This window comes from Ranitomeya variabilis, chromosome 7 (genome assembly GCF_051348905.1).
Source record: "Ranitomeya variabilis isolate aRanVar5 chromosome 7, aRanVar5.hap1, whole genome shotgun sequence".
NCBI classification, from domain to species: Eukaryota; Metazoa; Chordata; class Amphibia; order Anura; family Dendrobatidae; genus Ranitomeya; species Ranitomeya variabilis.
In genome coordinates this window covers 16093155-16108126 of record NC_135238.1, presented here as the reverse complement: position 1 = coordinate 16108126, position 14972 = coordinate 16093155, and the positions used below count along the sequence as shown (strand labels likewise).

General features: G+C 53.3%; 1 protein-coding gene and 1 long non-coding RNA gene across 4 annotated transcripts; one reads left to right on the top strand and one right to left on the bottom strand.

Moving 5' to 3' along the window:
- Nucleotides 1-581: 581 nt before the first annotated feature.
- LOC143785398 (uncharacterized) lies at nt 582-11415 on the top strand. 2 transcript variants are annotated; one of them, XM_077274202.1, is made up of 10 exons: nt 586-2042; nt 2864-2947; nt 3129-3161; nt 3264-3347; nt 3537-3610; nt 5534-5612; nt 5877-5919; nt 6637-6750; nt 9496-9555; nt 11052-11415. In XM_077274202.1, exons 1-9 carry the CDS (start codon nt 1983-1985, stop codon nt 9516-9518), a joined length of 594 nt encoding a protein of 197 aa, XP_077130317.1. In that variant the 5' UTR covers nt 586-1982; the 3' UTR covers nt 9519-9555; nt 11052-11415. The 2 variants fall into 2 exon arrangements, with proteins under 2 accessions (XP_077130319.1, XP_077130317.1); XM_077274204.1 differs by lacking the exon at nt 3129-3161 and having other exon boundaries at nt 582-2042.
- On the bottom strand, nt 1710-5906 carry LOC143785400 (uncharacterized). Of its 2 annotated transcripts, none has more exons than XR_013217979.1 (5): nt 5828-5906; nt 5466-5553; nt 3272-3320; nt 1937-2039; nt 1710-1846 (listed from the first exon to the last, which is right to left on the bottom strand). It is a non-coding gene; the product is annotated as an uncharacterized LOC143785400 (long non-coding RNA). The 2 variants fall into 2 exon arrangements; XR_013217980.1 differs by having other exon boundaries at nt 5476-5553.
- Nucleotides 11416-14972: the final 3557 nt, after the last annotated feature.

The following is a 14972-nucleotide window of genomic DNA, read 5'->3' as shown; positions in this document are numbered from 1 at the left end:
GAGGGGCACGTACGTGACACGGGGGGGGGGCACGTCGGGGGTGACTGGTGGTCCTGGGCTCAGCTAGTGATGTCAAGGGATCGTGCTAGGAAGGACTTGGCACAGCACCTGTCATCTGAAATACTCTGTGCTGCTGGGAGCTCTTCTCTCCCAATGGTCTACCACAAGATCAGTGTCGGCCTCCTCTGAAATACTCTGCACTGCTGGGAGCTCTTCTCTGGGCAGGGCCTAGTGATGTCGCCGATCTCTGGGCACGGCCTGGCGGCGTCGGCCGTCTCTGGGCAGGGCCTGGCGGCGTCGGCCGTCTCTGGGCAGGGCCTGGCGGCGTCGGCCGTCTCTGGGCAGGGCCTGGCGGTGTCGCCCGTCTCTGGGCAGGGCCTGGCGGCGTCGGCCGTCTCTGGGCAGGGCCTGGCGGCGTCGCCCGTCTCTGGGCAGGGCCTGGCGGCGTCGCCCGTCTCTGGGCAGGGCCTGGCGGCGTCAGCCGTCTCTGGGCAGGGCCTGGCGGCGTCAGCCGTCTCTGGGCAGGGCCTGGCGGCGTCGCCCGTCTCTGGGCAGGGCTAGGGGGAGCTCAGGAGCTGACTGCAGACTCGTCCCAATAATAACCAAGTGTGCGGTAATCTGAGCTCCCCCTAGTGGTGGCCACAAGTAAACGTTTTACAGGGAGTCCGTCTTCTATGAGATCTGTTTTGAAGTAGTCACAGGCCCTTGTGAGGGAACATTGCACTAATCGGAGCTGTATCTCGAGTTACTAATTTATTTATTTTTAGTATGCAAATGAGTCTCTGAGCAACTTGGGCGTGGTCACAGTCCAGAGTGCCCAACTTCCCACACTTTCAGCTAGCAAGCGTAGTGCTGTCACAGTGAAGCGGGGGGTGGAGCTAGGTGGACAAACATGCCCAGTGTTAAACCACATGCCCCGCCCACCGTGTGCTGACTACTTCATTTGCATATGAACACACACAAAAATTTTTTTTTTTCAAAGCTGTTATACAGATTCTTAACGCCACGTTCCCTACAAGGAGCTGCCCTTTATGTCGGGATTTCAGGGCCGACAGACTCCTGTGAAGGGGAACCCTGCCCTAGAAAAGAACAGGGTCTCACCATTTATAATTGTCATCCAGCAACGCTCGCCTCCCCCCCCGCGTGGAAGGGAGTGGAGCCGGAGAGCCCCTGCAAAGTGATAAAAGGTGGAGGTTCACTTTAAACACATGGCACAGTGAAAAGTTTGGTAACTTTTTTCTTTTAAAGCCAACTCACTTAGCTTTTCAAGAGTTCTACTTGCTGTCAGTGAATAGGAACATCCTGATCATAACCTGCAGAGCTCATTAATGTGAGCTGATTCAAAGCTGGTGGGCCTGTTGCCCCGCCCCTGAGGTCCCATCACCCCGCCCCTGAGGTCCCGGCGGCAGATTTTCAGCCTCTAGATGTAAAGTATGTTTCCATTCGCTGACGACAAGCGCAGATCTTGAAAGGACTGTTTTGCTCCGCGCCCCCCTGCATTGGCATTTCAGGAGCTGTGAGCTATTACATAGAGCGCCCTCTGCAGGGATCTCCAGGCATTACACAACCTGCACAATGGCGCCCCCTCCGCACCTTGTCGCTGTGGGTTTTGGATCCGTCTCGGCTCCTTTATCACTGTGAGAACTTTCCTCTTTTGGTTTATTGCTCTGTTATTTGGGTAATGAGTAATCCAGGCTGGGGTCGGCCGCTCATCACCGTACACTCATCAATCATTCATCTCCAGAAGCAGACGGATAAGCCGCCATTATGTAACCGGACCCCGGGGACCTCGCTGTGACATCACAGATTTCCCCGCTCGGCAGGTGAACTTTGATAGAAGCAATTACTACAAGGAAGAAAGCAAAGTTCAGGTATCTGCGGCGGCCGTCCTGGTGAGGATCGTGCTGCCGCCGGAGCTGCCAAGTCCGATACCAACCTGCGGCTGCTGCCAGATGAGCTGAGGCTCGGGGTCACTGGGAGATATGGACCGGAAAGGCCAAACCCAGATGTCTGGGATCCTGGAGAAGAGGCGGCAGAATCTGGTGAGAAAAAAAACAGTCACCATGTACAGTATATATCATCTGAGCAAGCAGAGCTGCAGTGTAAAGCAAGAGGAGGCCTCTGCTGGTGGAGTTCAGACTCCAACAGGCAATGCAGCTCGGCTGGAGTCACTGATCAGTGATATCGATGTCCGGGGTTAGAAAAACATGGCTGCTTTATCTACAAACAGCGCCACGCCTGTCCACTGGTTGTGTGTGGAATTGCAGCTGCAATACCAGACACAAACTGCAGACAAGGGTGGCGCTGTGTCCGGAAGAAATCAACTATCTTTTCTAACCCTGGATATTACTTTTTGGAAATGAAAGAACCCTGCTTTGAGGAAGCACAGCTGCAAAGTAAAGCATGGAGGACAGGGCAACGGGCAGACCTGAGACTACCGCATGCTCCAACAGGCGGAGCCGGAGCCGCTCTCTGACCATCCTGGAGGGTTGGGACTGTGGAGTTTTTCATACTTCATTTACTAGTTGTGGACAATGAATGTTATAATTTAGCCGGTACCTGAAAAATAGGGGGTGTCAGTCTGGGGGGTGGAAAATGGCTGACCAGAAGTGCCCCCTTAGTGTGCTGGTCTGAGGTCAGTGTTCACAGGACTCTTATGTGAAGCCATACAGAGTCAGGGAGGCGGAGCTTGCCACATTGGGGACTGATTAATGGCCTCTTAGGACGGCTCAGGAGCGGCCCTTTCTATGTACCCAGGATAGATTGTCAGCTCCTGTGTATCGGGGCAGGGACTCCCCATTGTAGACCAGTGCGGTATAGTATTATTATTTCTTTGTTTTGTTTTTTTTTTGCACCCTGGTAGAAATTCCAGTGGAGGACGTACCAGTTTATACTTAACGGGACGAAGCTGTCATACTTCAAGATGCGAGGGAGTCATGACAAAGAGGTAAGAAACGCAAACCTGAAAGGGATTGTTGAGGATTGGAAAACATGGCTGCTTTCTTCTAGCGCCACACCTGTCTTTAGGTTGTGTGTGGTATTTCCGCACGGCTCCTGTCACTTTAATCGGAGCTGAGCTGTGATTACACACCCTGTAACTTCATGTGATCTCCCTGTTCTTCCTGCAGGGGGAGCTCTGGGGCACCATAGACGTGCGGGATGTGAGTATAGCGGGGGGGGGGGGGTTGGTACAGTAATAATAAGATTATCGGCTCTTCCAAACCCCCCCCCCCCCCTCACGTTTCACCCTGTGTCCGGAGCAGGTGCTCACATTGGTCAGTGCGGCTACGTCAGGATCCCGGCACATCCTCGAGATGACCCTGAGGAACGGAAAAATCATCTTACTGGTAAATATGACGGTAGTCCGAGCATAATGAAATGGCTGATAACAGGGAACAATAGAATACATTTAGCAGGAATACAAACTGGGCGGAGATGGATGAGCACTGGTTTATGAAAGAGCATGCATTAGTTTGTAGGGTGCACAGTGTGGCGGTGCAATATCCAGGGCTGATTGCTTCCGTTTTGTGCTTCAGGCTGCAGGCAGCAGCGAGGAGAGGACGAGGTGGCTGCAGGCGATCCAGGAGACCATGGTGTCCATCAGGAAGAGGTGGTTATTACCTGCAGCCCCGCGCCATCATGCTGCCCCTCTGCTACATAACTATACAGAGCTGTAAAGAACCTCTGATGCTCTGTGACCCCGGTGCCCTCCCGTACATCGTCCCGCTCTCCTCCGCACCCCGGTGCCCTCCCGTACATCGTCCCGCTCTCCTCCGCACCCCGGTGCCCTCCCGTACATTGTCCCGCTCTCCTCAGCTCCCCGGTGCCCTCCCGTACGTCGTCTCCCTCTCCTCTGCTCCCCCCGGTGCCCTCCCGTACGTCGTCTCCCTCTCCTCTGCTCCCCATTGCCCTCCCGTACATCGTCCCGCTCTCCTCTGCTCCCCCCGGTGCCCTCCCGTACGTCGTCTCCCTCTCCTCTGCTCCCCATTGCCCTCCCGTACATCCTCCGGCTCTCCTCTGCACCCCGGTGCCCTCCAGTACGTCGTCCCGCTCTCCTCTGCTCCCCGGTGCCCTCCAGTACGTCGTCCCGCTCTCCTCTGCTCCCCGGTGCCCTACGTCGTCCCGCTCTCCTCTGCTCCCCGGTGCCCTCCAGTACGTCGTCCCGCTCTCCTCTGCTCCCCGGTGCCCTCCAGTACGTCGTCCCGCTCTCTGCTCCCCGGTGCCCTCCAGTACGTCGTCCCGCTCTCCTCTGCTCCCCGGTACCCTCCAGTACGTCGTCCCGCTCTCCTCTGCTCCCCGGTGCCCTCCAGTACGTCGTCCCGCTCTCCTCTGCTCCCCGGTGCCCTCCAGTACGTCGTCCCGCTCTCTGCTCCCCGGTGCCCTCTAGTACGTCGTCCCGCTCTCCTCTGCTCCCCGGTGACCTCCCGTTCGTCGTCCCGCTCTCCTCTGCTCCCCGGTGCCCTCCAGTACGTCGTCCCGCTCTCCTCTGCTCCCCGGTGCCCTCCAGTACGTCGTCCCGCTCTCCTCTGCTCCCCGGTGCCCTCCAGTACGTCGTCCCGCTCTCCTCTGCTCCCCGGTGCCCTCCAGTACGTCGTCCCGCTCTCTGCTCCCCGGTGCCCTCCAGTACGTCGTCCCGCTCTCCTCTGCTCCCCGGTGACCTCCCGTTCGTCGTCCCGCTCTCCTCTGCTCCCCGATGCCCTCCCGTACATCCTCCGGCTCTCCTCTGCACTCCGGTGCCCTGCCGTACATTGTCCCGCTCTCCTCTGCTCCCCGGTGCCCTCCCGTACGTCGTCTCGCTCTCCTCTGCTCCCCGGTGCCCTCCAGTACATCGTCCCGCTCTCCTCTGCTCCCCGGTGCCCTCCCGTACGTCGTCTCGCTCTCCTCTGCTCCCCGGTACCCTCCTGTACATCCTCCCGCTCTCCTCTGCTCCCCGGTGCCCTCCCGTACGTCGTCTCGCTCTCCTCTGCTCCCCGGTGCCCTCTCGTACGTCGTCTCGCTCTCCTCTGCACCCCGGTGCCCTCCCGTACGTCGTCTCGCTCTCCTCTGCTCCCCGGTGCCCTCCCGTACGTCGTCTCGCTCTCCTCTGCTCCCCGGTGCCCTCCCGTACGTCGTCTCGCTCTCCTCTGCTCCCCGGTGCCCTCCCGTACGTCGTCTCGCTCTCCTCTGCTCCCCGGTGCCCTCCTGTACATCCTCCCGCTCTCCTCTGCTCCCCGGTGCCCTCCCGTACGTCGTCTCGCTCTCCTCTGCTCCCCGGTGCCCTCCCGTACGTCGTCTCGCTCTCCTCTGCACCCCGGTGCCCTCCCGTACTTCGTCTCGCACTCCTCTTCACACCGGTGATTTTTTTATATACCCTTCTTCTCTTTTTTACATTCCTTTGCTCACTGGTATGTTTCCTGCTTTCTTTCTGGACACATCCCTCTGTTTTTATATACTGTACACCTTTCAGCTCTGTAGTTCAGACTCACGCTCTCTTACACGCTCTCTCTCTGACGCCGCGCCCCTTAATCCGTAAGATGTGAATTCTGTCTTGCAGCCGGCGTTCCTCAGATACTCCTGTAGTGCGGGAAAAACAGTCGGATTTGAGCCGAGACCTCCGTGACTGGATGACTAAGGTAATGAATGATTGTTCATGTGTTCTGCAATTATCGGGGCTGAGTTTTGCCATGGACATGGGTAACACTACACCCGTTTATGGCTCATACAAGACTATTTTAGTCTGATTTTCCCAAAATAGGTAAAGAACTTGCAATCATAAGCGAAACCACATGACAGTGTTATTACGGGTTATGCCAAAGAGCAAACTCTGCTCCACTACATCTGTACATACCATGTGATTACCACTTTAATAATTTTCGGGATTATTCCTTTCATTCCAGTCCAATCCTGGGAGCGATGTCAGAGGTCCTGTCGACAGCGAAGGTAAAAGATTATTTTTTTTCTTTTGTACAGAGGACTCTTTGAGCAAATTGTTATAAATAATACAACTTTTTACTGTAAAATAGAGCAAAAAAGTTAAGACAAAAATAGTTTTTTTTTTTTTCATTTTTCACAAAACTCATGAATAAGTTGGCTCCATTTTGAAGGACTTGGCGCAAGAAAAAAAGAGTGCAAATGATGAATGGGGCTCAGTGTTGTGTTGTGGACACTGATGTCCTTGATAAACTGCATCCAGACAAGGTCTCCATGGCAACAGTGCGGCAGTCGGAATGGGACATGTCATGGGGATGTGTCAGTGGTGCGGCCTCAGGCTTTGGGCCTGTAACTTCAGATGATCAGATCTCAGCCTGGAAGTAGGAGAATTGAAGACAGTTTTCACATTTTTAGAATTAGTCTTTGGGGGAGGGGGGGAGATATCGGACATCGCATCTACCTCTCAGTGAGACGCCTGGTGGGGGGCGGCCGGCTTAGCCTGGGTTTCTGTTCTTTACATTGTCAGCTCTTCTGAGCAGGGTCCTGTGCAATTATTATTTTTTTGTTATATTTCATATTCATTGCCTCCCCCTGATTGTACAAAGCTCAGGAATTTGGAGCCGCTATATACATAACGGCATTATTATCCGGACATGTACGTACGTGTATTGCGTTATGTCAGAGGCGGTGAAATGTCCAAATCTCATCTGTCACTCGTTATTACAGCCACCGAGGAAGTCAGAGACCTGGACTCCTTCATTGACCAAACCTTCAGTGGAATCACCTTTAACAGGGAGTCCCAGCTAAGACGGCAGTCCACAGGAACTGACCAGGATGCAGGTGAAACAGCCATATCCCTTCCCCTCCCCCATCCCTCCCTTCCCCATCCCTCCCCATCCCTCCCTTCCCCATCCCTCCCTTCCCCATCCCTCCCTTCCCCATCCCTTCCCCTCCCCTCCCTTCCCCATCCCTCCCTTCCCCATCCCTCCCTTCCCCTCCCTTCCCCATCCCTCCCCCATCCCTCCCTTCCCCATCCCTCCCCCATCCCTCCCTTCCCCATCCCTCCCCCATCCCTCCCTTCCCCATCCCTCCCCCATCCCTCCCTTCCCCATCCCTCCCCCATCCCTCCCTTCCCCATCCCTCCCCCATCCCTCCCTTCCCCATCCCTCCCCCATCCCTCCCTTCCCCATCCCTCCCTTCCCCATCCCTCCCTTCCCATCCCTCCCTTCCCATCCCTCCCCCTCCCTCCCCTCCCTTCCCCATCCCTCCCTTTCCCTCCCTTCCCCATCCCTCCCTTCCCCATCCCTCCCTTCCCCATCCCTCCCTTCCCCATCCCTCCCCCATCCCTCCCTTCCCCATCCCTCCCTTCCCCTCCCTTCCCCATCCCTCCCCCATCCCTCCCTTCCCCATCCCTCCCTTCCCCTCCCTTCCCCATCCCTTCCCCTCCCTTCCCCATCCCTCCCCCATCCCTCCCTTCCCCTCCCCATCCCTCCCTTCCCCATCCCTCCCTTCCCCATCCCTCCCTTCCCCTCCCTTCCCCATCCCTCCCTTCCCCATCCCTCCCTTCCCCATCCCTCCCTTCCCCATCCCTCCCTTCCCCTCCCTTCCCCATCCCTCCCTTCCCCTCCCTTCCCCATCCCTCCCTTCCCCATCCCTCCCTTCCCCTCCCTTCCCCATCCCTCCCTTCCCCTCCCTTCCCCTCCCTTCCCCATCCCTCCCTTCCCCATCCCTCCCTTCCCCTCCCTTCCCCATCCCTCCCTTCCCCATCCCTCCCCCATCCCTCCCTTCCCCTCCCTTCCCCATCCCTCCCTTCCCCTCCCTTCCCCATCCCTCCCTTCCCCTCCCTTCCCCATCCCTCCCTTCCCCTCCCTTCCCCATCCCTCCCTTCCCCTCCCTTCCCCATCCCTCCCTTCCCCTCCCTTCCCCATCCCTCCCATCCCTCCCTTCCCCATCCCTCCCTTCCCCATCCCTCCCTTCCCCTCCCTTCCCCATCCCTTCCCTTCCCCTCCCTTCCCCTCCCCATCCCTCCCTTCCCCTCCCTTCCCCATCCCTCCCTTCCCCTCCCTTCCCCATCCCTCCCTTCCCCTCCCTTCCCCATCCCTCCCTTCCCCTCCCTTCCCCATCCCTCCCTTCCCCTCCCTTCCCCATCCCTCCCTTCCCCTCCCTTCCCCATCCCTCCCTTCCCCTCCCTTCCCCATCCCTCCCTTCCCCTCCCTTCCCCATCCCTCCCTTCCCCTCCCTTCCCCATCCCTCCCTTCCCCTCCCTCCCCCATCCCTCCCTTCCCCTCCCTTCCCCATCCCTCCCTTCCCCTCCCTTCCCCATCCCTCCCTTCCCCTCCCTTCCCCTCCCCTCCCCTTCCTTCCCCATCCCTCCCCCATCCCTCCCCTTCCTTCCCCATCCCTCCCTTCCCCATCCCTCCCTTCCCCTCCCTTCCCCTCCCTTCCCCATCCCTCCCCCATCCCTCCCTTCCCCTCCCTTCCCCATCCCTCCCCCTCCCCTCCCTTCCCCTCCCTTCCCCATCCCTCCCCCTCCCCCATCCCTCCCCCTCCCTTCCCCATCCCTCCCTCCCCCTCCCTTCCCCATCCCTTCCCCATCCCTCCCTCCCCCTCCCTCCCCCTCCCTTCCTCCCCCTCCCTTCCCCATCCCTTCCCCATCCCTCCCCCTCCCTTCCCCATCCCTCCCTTCCCCATCCCTCCCTTCCCCATCCTTCCCCTCCCTTCCCCTCCCTTCCCCTCCCTTCCCCTCCCTTCCCCATCCCTCCCTTCCCCTCCCTTCCCCATCCCTCCCTTCCCCTCCCTCCCTTCCCCTCCCTTCCCTCCCTCCCCTCCTTCCCTCCCTCCCCTCCTTCCCTCCCTCCTTCCCTCCTTCCCTCCCCTCCCTCCTTCCCCTCCCTCCTTCCCCTCCTTCCCCTCCCTCCTTCCCCTCCTTCCCCTCCCTCCTTCCCCTCCTTCCCCTCCCTCCTTCCCCTCCCTTCCCCTCCCTTCCCCTCTCTCCTTCCCCTCCCTTCCCCTCTCTCCTTCCCCTCCCTCCTTCCCTCCTTCCCCTCCCTCCCTCCCCTCCCTCCCCTCCCTTCCCTCCCTCCCCTCCCTTCCCCTCCCTTCCCCTCCCCTCCTTCCCCTCCCTCCCCTCCTTCCCCTCCCTCCCCTCCCCTCCTTCCCCTCCTTCCCCTCCCTCCCCTCCCTTCCCTCCCTCCTTCCCCTCCCCCATCCTTCCCTGAGTATCTGAATACATGATGCAGGCTTCTCTCCCCTCTCTTAGCGGGAAGTCCCAGCACAGTGTTGAGCATGGCTCTGATGGAGAATATGGAAGGGGCTTCCCATTACATGAGGGATTATTGTCTTCTTACAGACAGTTAATGTTTGCCTCCATCTTCTGCACTGACAGGTTCTGTATTGTTATATGGCATTTTGCTGCTTTGCAGTTTACACACCCAATAACCCCCCAGCTCTCAACTACCTTTACCCACACGGCGAACGCGCTGTCATCAATGGCTATAAAGTGCAGAAGCAACTTCATGAAATCCTGTCTCCTCCAAACGCTGCGTCCTTGTCAGTAAGATCCTTCTGTGTATGTTCTTATTTCAGAGAGCAGCAGCTACAAAACATGAAATCCAGGAGGGGGCGTCATAACCAATGTCACATACAGTGAGTGATCGCAGCTTGTTAGCATCTGCTGAGCGCGTGCTAAAGGGCAAAACTGCACACCGGAGATAACATAAAACACATAGCAATAAGTCACATGGAAAGATAATTTCTTACATACACATCACTCTGCCCTTTTTATAAAGCTACTATAATACTGCTCCTATGTACAAGGATATAACTACTATAATACTGTCCCCTATGTACAAGAATATAACTACTATAATACTGCTCCTGTGTACAAGAATATAACTACTATAATACTGCTCCTATGTACAAGAATATAACTACTATAATACTGCTCCTGTGTACAAGGATATAACTACTATAATACTGCCCCTGTGTACAAGAATATAACTACTATAATACTGCCCCCTATGTACAAGAATATAACTACTATAATACTGCCCCCTATGTACAAGGATATAACTACTATAATACTGCCCCTATGTACAAGAATATAACGACTATAATACTGCCCCCTATGTACAGGAATATAATGACTATAATACTGCCCCCTATGTACAGGAATATATCTACTATAATACTGCCCCTATGTACAAGAATATAACTACTATAATACTGCTCCTATGCACAAGAATATAACTACTATAATACTGCCCTTATGTACAAGAATATAACTACTATAATACTGCCCCTATGTACAAGAATATAACTACTATAATACTGCCCCTATGTACAAGAATATAACTACTATAATACTGCCTCTATGTACAAGAATATAACTACTATAATACTGCTCATATGTACAAGAATATAACTACTATAATACTGCCCCTATGTACAAGAATATAACTACTATAATACTGCTCCTATGTACAAGAATATAACTATTATAATACTGCTCATATGTACAAGAATATAACTACTATAATACTGCTCCTATATACAAGAATATAACTACTATAATACTGCCCCTATGCACAAGACTATAACTACTATAATACTGCTCCTATGCACAAGAATATAATTACTATAATACTGCCCCTATGTACAAGAATATAACTACTATAATACTATTCCTATGTACAAGAATATAACTACTATAATACTGCCCCCTATGTACAAGAATATAACTATTATAATACTGCCCCTATGTACAGGAATATAACTACTATAATACTGCTCCTATGTACAGAATATAACTACTATAATACTGCCCCTATGTACAAGAATATAACTACTATAATACTGTCCCTATGTACAAGAATATAACTATTATAATACTGCCCCTATGTACAAGAATATAACTACTATAATACTGCCCCCTATGTACAAGAATATAACTATAATAATACTGCCCCTATGTACAAGAATATAACTACTATAATACTGCCCCTATGTACAAGAATATAACTACTATAATACCTCCTCATTTGTTTATAAATGCAATACTACCCTCTATGGTTAGAAATAACTTGCCTACACTGTTGTGAAGCTGTGATGTACCGTGGACTGACACTGCTTGTATTTCCCAGACTCTTTCTGCGTCCAGTGCCGATTCTCCTTCTCTTCTGTATGGGGAGCCCCATTCTCCTACAGGTGATCAGAGTTTCCTCTATTTTGCCAAACCTGTGCGGTCGGAGTTCCCTGCGCAGTGGACGGTCTCCTGTGTGTGGTGAGATGGACAGATGCTGTGAACGGTCGGCAGGGTTTTTCTGCTGATAACGATTCCTTATAGACGTCTTGTTACTGAGGAAACAGGAGTAGAACAAGAAACGATGAATCCGCTGACATTCCACCCTGTACACACTGATGATGATGATAAACCTTCTGTCTCGTTACCTTATCATGAACTTGTGAACGAGAAATTATTTGTTTCAAATAAACATGATGGCCGTTCTGTAGACTTTTTATTTTATGTAGAAAATCTTTGTCACTTTTTGGATCAGCAGTTTGTGCTCCAGAGCTGCTCTTCATATTGTAACTTTCTGGGCAGAAAAGATCAACTGTCTGTAGTTGTGGAGTTTTTTTTTTAAACAGAAATACGCTCATTTGGGGCAAAAAATGAGCTCTAACAGCTATCAGTTATTTGTAGGCAGGTATCAGACGTGCTTATCTTACTTTGTGAGGGCCGCAGGGACCAGGGCTGACTACACAGGGACCAGGGCTGACTACACAGGGACCAGGGCTGACTGCACAGGTCCACCAGACTGTAAACTGTAGAGTTTTAGGCCTACGCTGGCAGCCTGGGCTTGTTTCTAGGGGCCGTGTTGTGGATGTCGGGGTCATCTGTAGGGAGTTGTCCACCACATCCTGCACCTGCTCCTCATTGCCGGGGTTAAGAGTCTTCGAATCGGCTAAAAGGGGCTTCTTCATGCTATAGGACCATAAGGATGCCATGGAAGAGGGCGTCCTGGTCTGATGAATCACGTTATATATCACACTATGAGAAGAAGACAAGCTGGCGGAGGCAGTGTGACTGGGTGACGCTCTGCAGTGTGACGGGGCGACGCAGCGCCCAAGAGTCTTGGTCGTTGCAGTAATGTCATTCTTCCACCAGGGGGAGTGATATTACGTCTGAAGGCAATAAAGTAGATCTCTTTACCAGGTATCACAAACCACACAACACACTTCACACTCCAGGCCGCCAGGGGGAGCTATGCTCCTATCTAGTAGGGCACTCCTCACAGTTGGGTAAAACTGGTGGTTTGGATAGGACGTTAGTCTGAATCAGAAGTCCGCAGCAGAGAGAAGCTGGCTAGAGTGAGCTCCAGTCAGATCCAGACTGCGGTCTGAGGAGGACGAGGGTCCACAGAGCTGCGCCTGCCCCACGTGCGGCAGCATCCTAGGAAAGAGACATTGAAGGGATTTGTGTTGCAGTGAGTGAGAAACTAAGTCATAGCAAAAGGAGAGGAAACCAGAAGGAGTTCTGCCCTGTGAAAGGCTGCCTCCTTTCTGAGGCGCAGGAATCCGGTAGCCAGAACACCGAGGGAGTAAGGATCTCTACGCTTTACTTCAGAGACTGGCAGGACAGTTAATTCCACGTTAGCTGCCCGACCTTATACCCAGGAGGCACGGTGGCAACTTGTGGGGGCCGGGGCGTGGTAGTGTCCCTGTAAAAAGCCTCAGGCCACCAGTCATACGGGTTTTGTCCTATCCTATCCACCAGGGGGACAGAGAGAAAGAGACTTAACATCCAGAATAGTTGTGAGTTCCTTCTGGGAACTATGGAACCACATGGGCACCAAAGACAAGAAAAACAACACCCATATCCAAAATGGCAACCTCTGGCTCCAATACTTCAGAGACCTCTATAAAGACATTCCAAAGGAAGAACTAAGCAAAGAACAGGAAAACATAATGGCGAAACTAAAAGCAATGGAGGAAAAAATCAAAAACTTCCAAAACCCGGTGGGTACACCTATAACACTACAGGAAGTAGCCAAGAGACTCTCCTCCATAAGATGTAGAAAAGCCGGTGGCCTGGATGGAATCCTACCAGAAATGCTGAAGTACAGCCCACCAGAAATACAGGCTGCAATGGTTAAACTCTTCAATATTGTGCTGAGTGCCGGCTACTTCCCTCGTACCTGGAACCAAGGCCTCATCACACCCATCCACAAGAGTGGGGACAGGTATGACCCAGCCAACTACAGAGGCATATGTGTCAGCAGCAACCTGGGAAAACTGTTCAACAGTACCTGAACAAGAGGATCCTCACCAAGCACAACGTCCTCAGCAAGAGCTAAGCAGGGATCATGCCGAACCACTGACCACATCTATACTCTGCACAGATTCATTCAGAGACACGTCTACAATACAAAGAATGAGAAGATATACGCCTGCTTTGTGGACTTTAAAAAGGCCTTTGATTCAGTGTGGCACCCGGGCTTATTCCTGAAACTGCTGGAGAGCGAAATAGGAGGAAAGACCTACGATGTCATCAAAAGCTCCTACACCGAGAACCGCTGCAGCATGAGTGTGAACGGCTTAGTTCCAGCAGAGCCGCGGGGTCAGACAAGGCTGCAGCCTAAGTCCAACGCTCTTCAACATTTACATCAAGGAGCTGGCTACCGCCCTGGAATCCTCCTCAGCACCAGGTCTCACCTTCCACGACGCACGGGTGAAATTCCTGCTGTATGCAGATGACCTGCTGCTGCTGTCACCAACCGAGAAAGGCCTCCAGGACAACCTGAAAATCCTAGAGAAATTTAGCTCCACCTGGGCTCTACTGGTCAACCTAAAGAAAACCAACACCATGGTGGTTCCAGAGGAGAAAGAGAAGATCAGACCAGCACCCATCATTTGTCCTCAACAACTGCGACCTCACAGGAATGGACAAATATACCTACCTGGGCCTAGAGATTCACCGGTCAGGGAGCTTCAAACAAGCCATAGAGACCCTGAAAGACAAGGCCTGCAAAACCTTCTATGCCATCCAAAGGAAACTCTACCATCTGAAGCCACCAGTGAGGGTCTGGCTAAAAATCTTCGACTCCATCATCGCCCCAATCCTCCTGTATGGCAGCACATTACAACAGCTGTCATGTAGCACTACATCACCCAGCAGAGATGCCACGTCTCCACAATATGATTAGAGGGGATCGGTCATCAGATCAGCATTGTCCACGTTTGGTTCTTATTTTATACCCGTTGCTATAATTTTTTTTTTTTTTACATCCGCACACGGTTCCACAGATCTGGGCCTTTTATTAAGTGCTAATTGTTATGGTATAGAAGATACTTATGCAGAACAGCCTCGAGCCACGCCTACATGGAATCCTGTGAGCCAGCTGAGGGGTCCCTACAACACCAGAGCATAAGCCCCTTCACTACTGTTCCTCTGGGCCGCACATGTACGTCGGGGATAGGGGCATGTGGGGTGCATCTGGCGCAGAGTCCTACATTGTCCCGTTGCGGCGCGGATCATGATCGCTCAGAAGCGATGGGTGGGATGTAGTCAGATGCGATAGGTGGGTTGTGATAGCTTGGATGCCATCTATCAGACGCGATGGGTGGGATGTAATCGCAGTGATGCAATGACTCGGGTGTGATCACTCTGATGTGATAGCTCAGATGCGATCTGTCGGATGCGATACCATTCTCATGATGTGATCGCTTACATGCAATCGGTCGTATGCGCTGGGTGGGATGTGATCGCTAGGATGCCATGGGTGGAATGTGATCGATCAGATGCGATTGGTGGGATGTGATCGCTAGGATGCCATGGGTGGGATGTGATTGGTTTGTTGGATGAGATCGTTCGAATGTGGTTGGTCAGAGGTGACCGGTCGGATGTGATGGATGGCATGTGATTGCTCGGGTGCAATTGGTCAGATACGATGGGTGAGATGTGGTCGGTTGGATACAATGTGTGAGATGTGATTGCACGGATGGGTCAGATACGATGGGTGAGATGTGGTCGCTCGGATGTGGTCGGTTGGATACAATGTGTG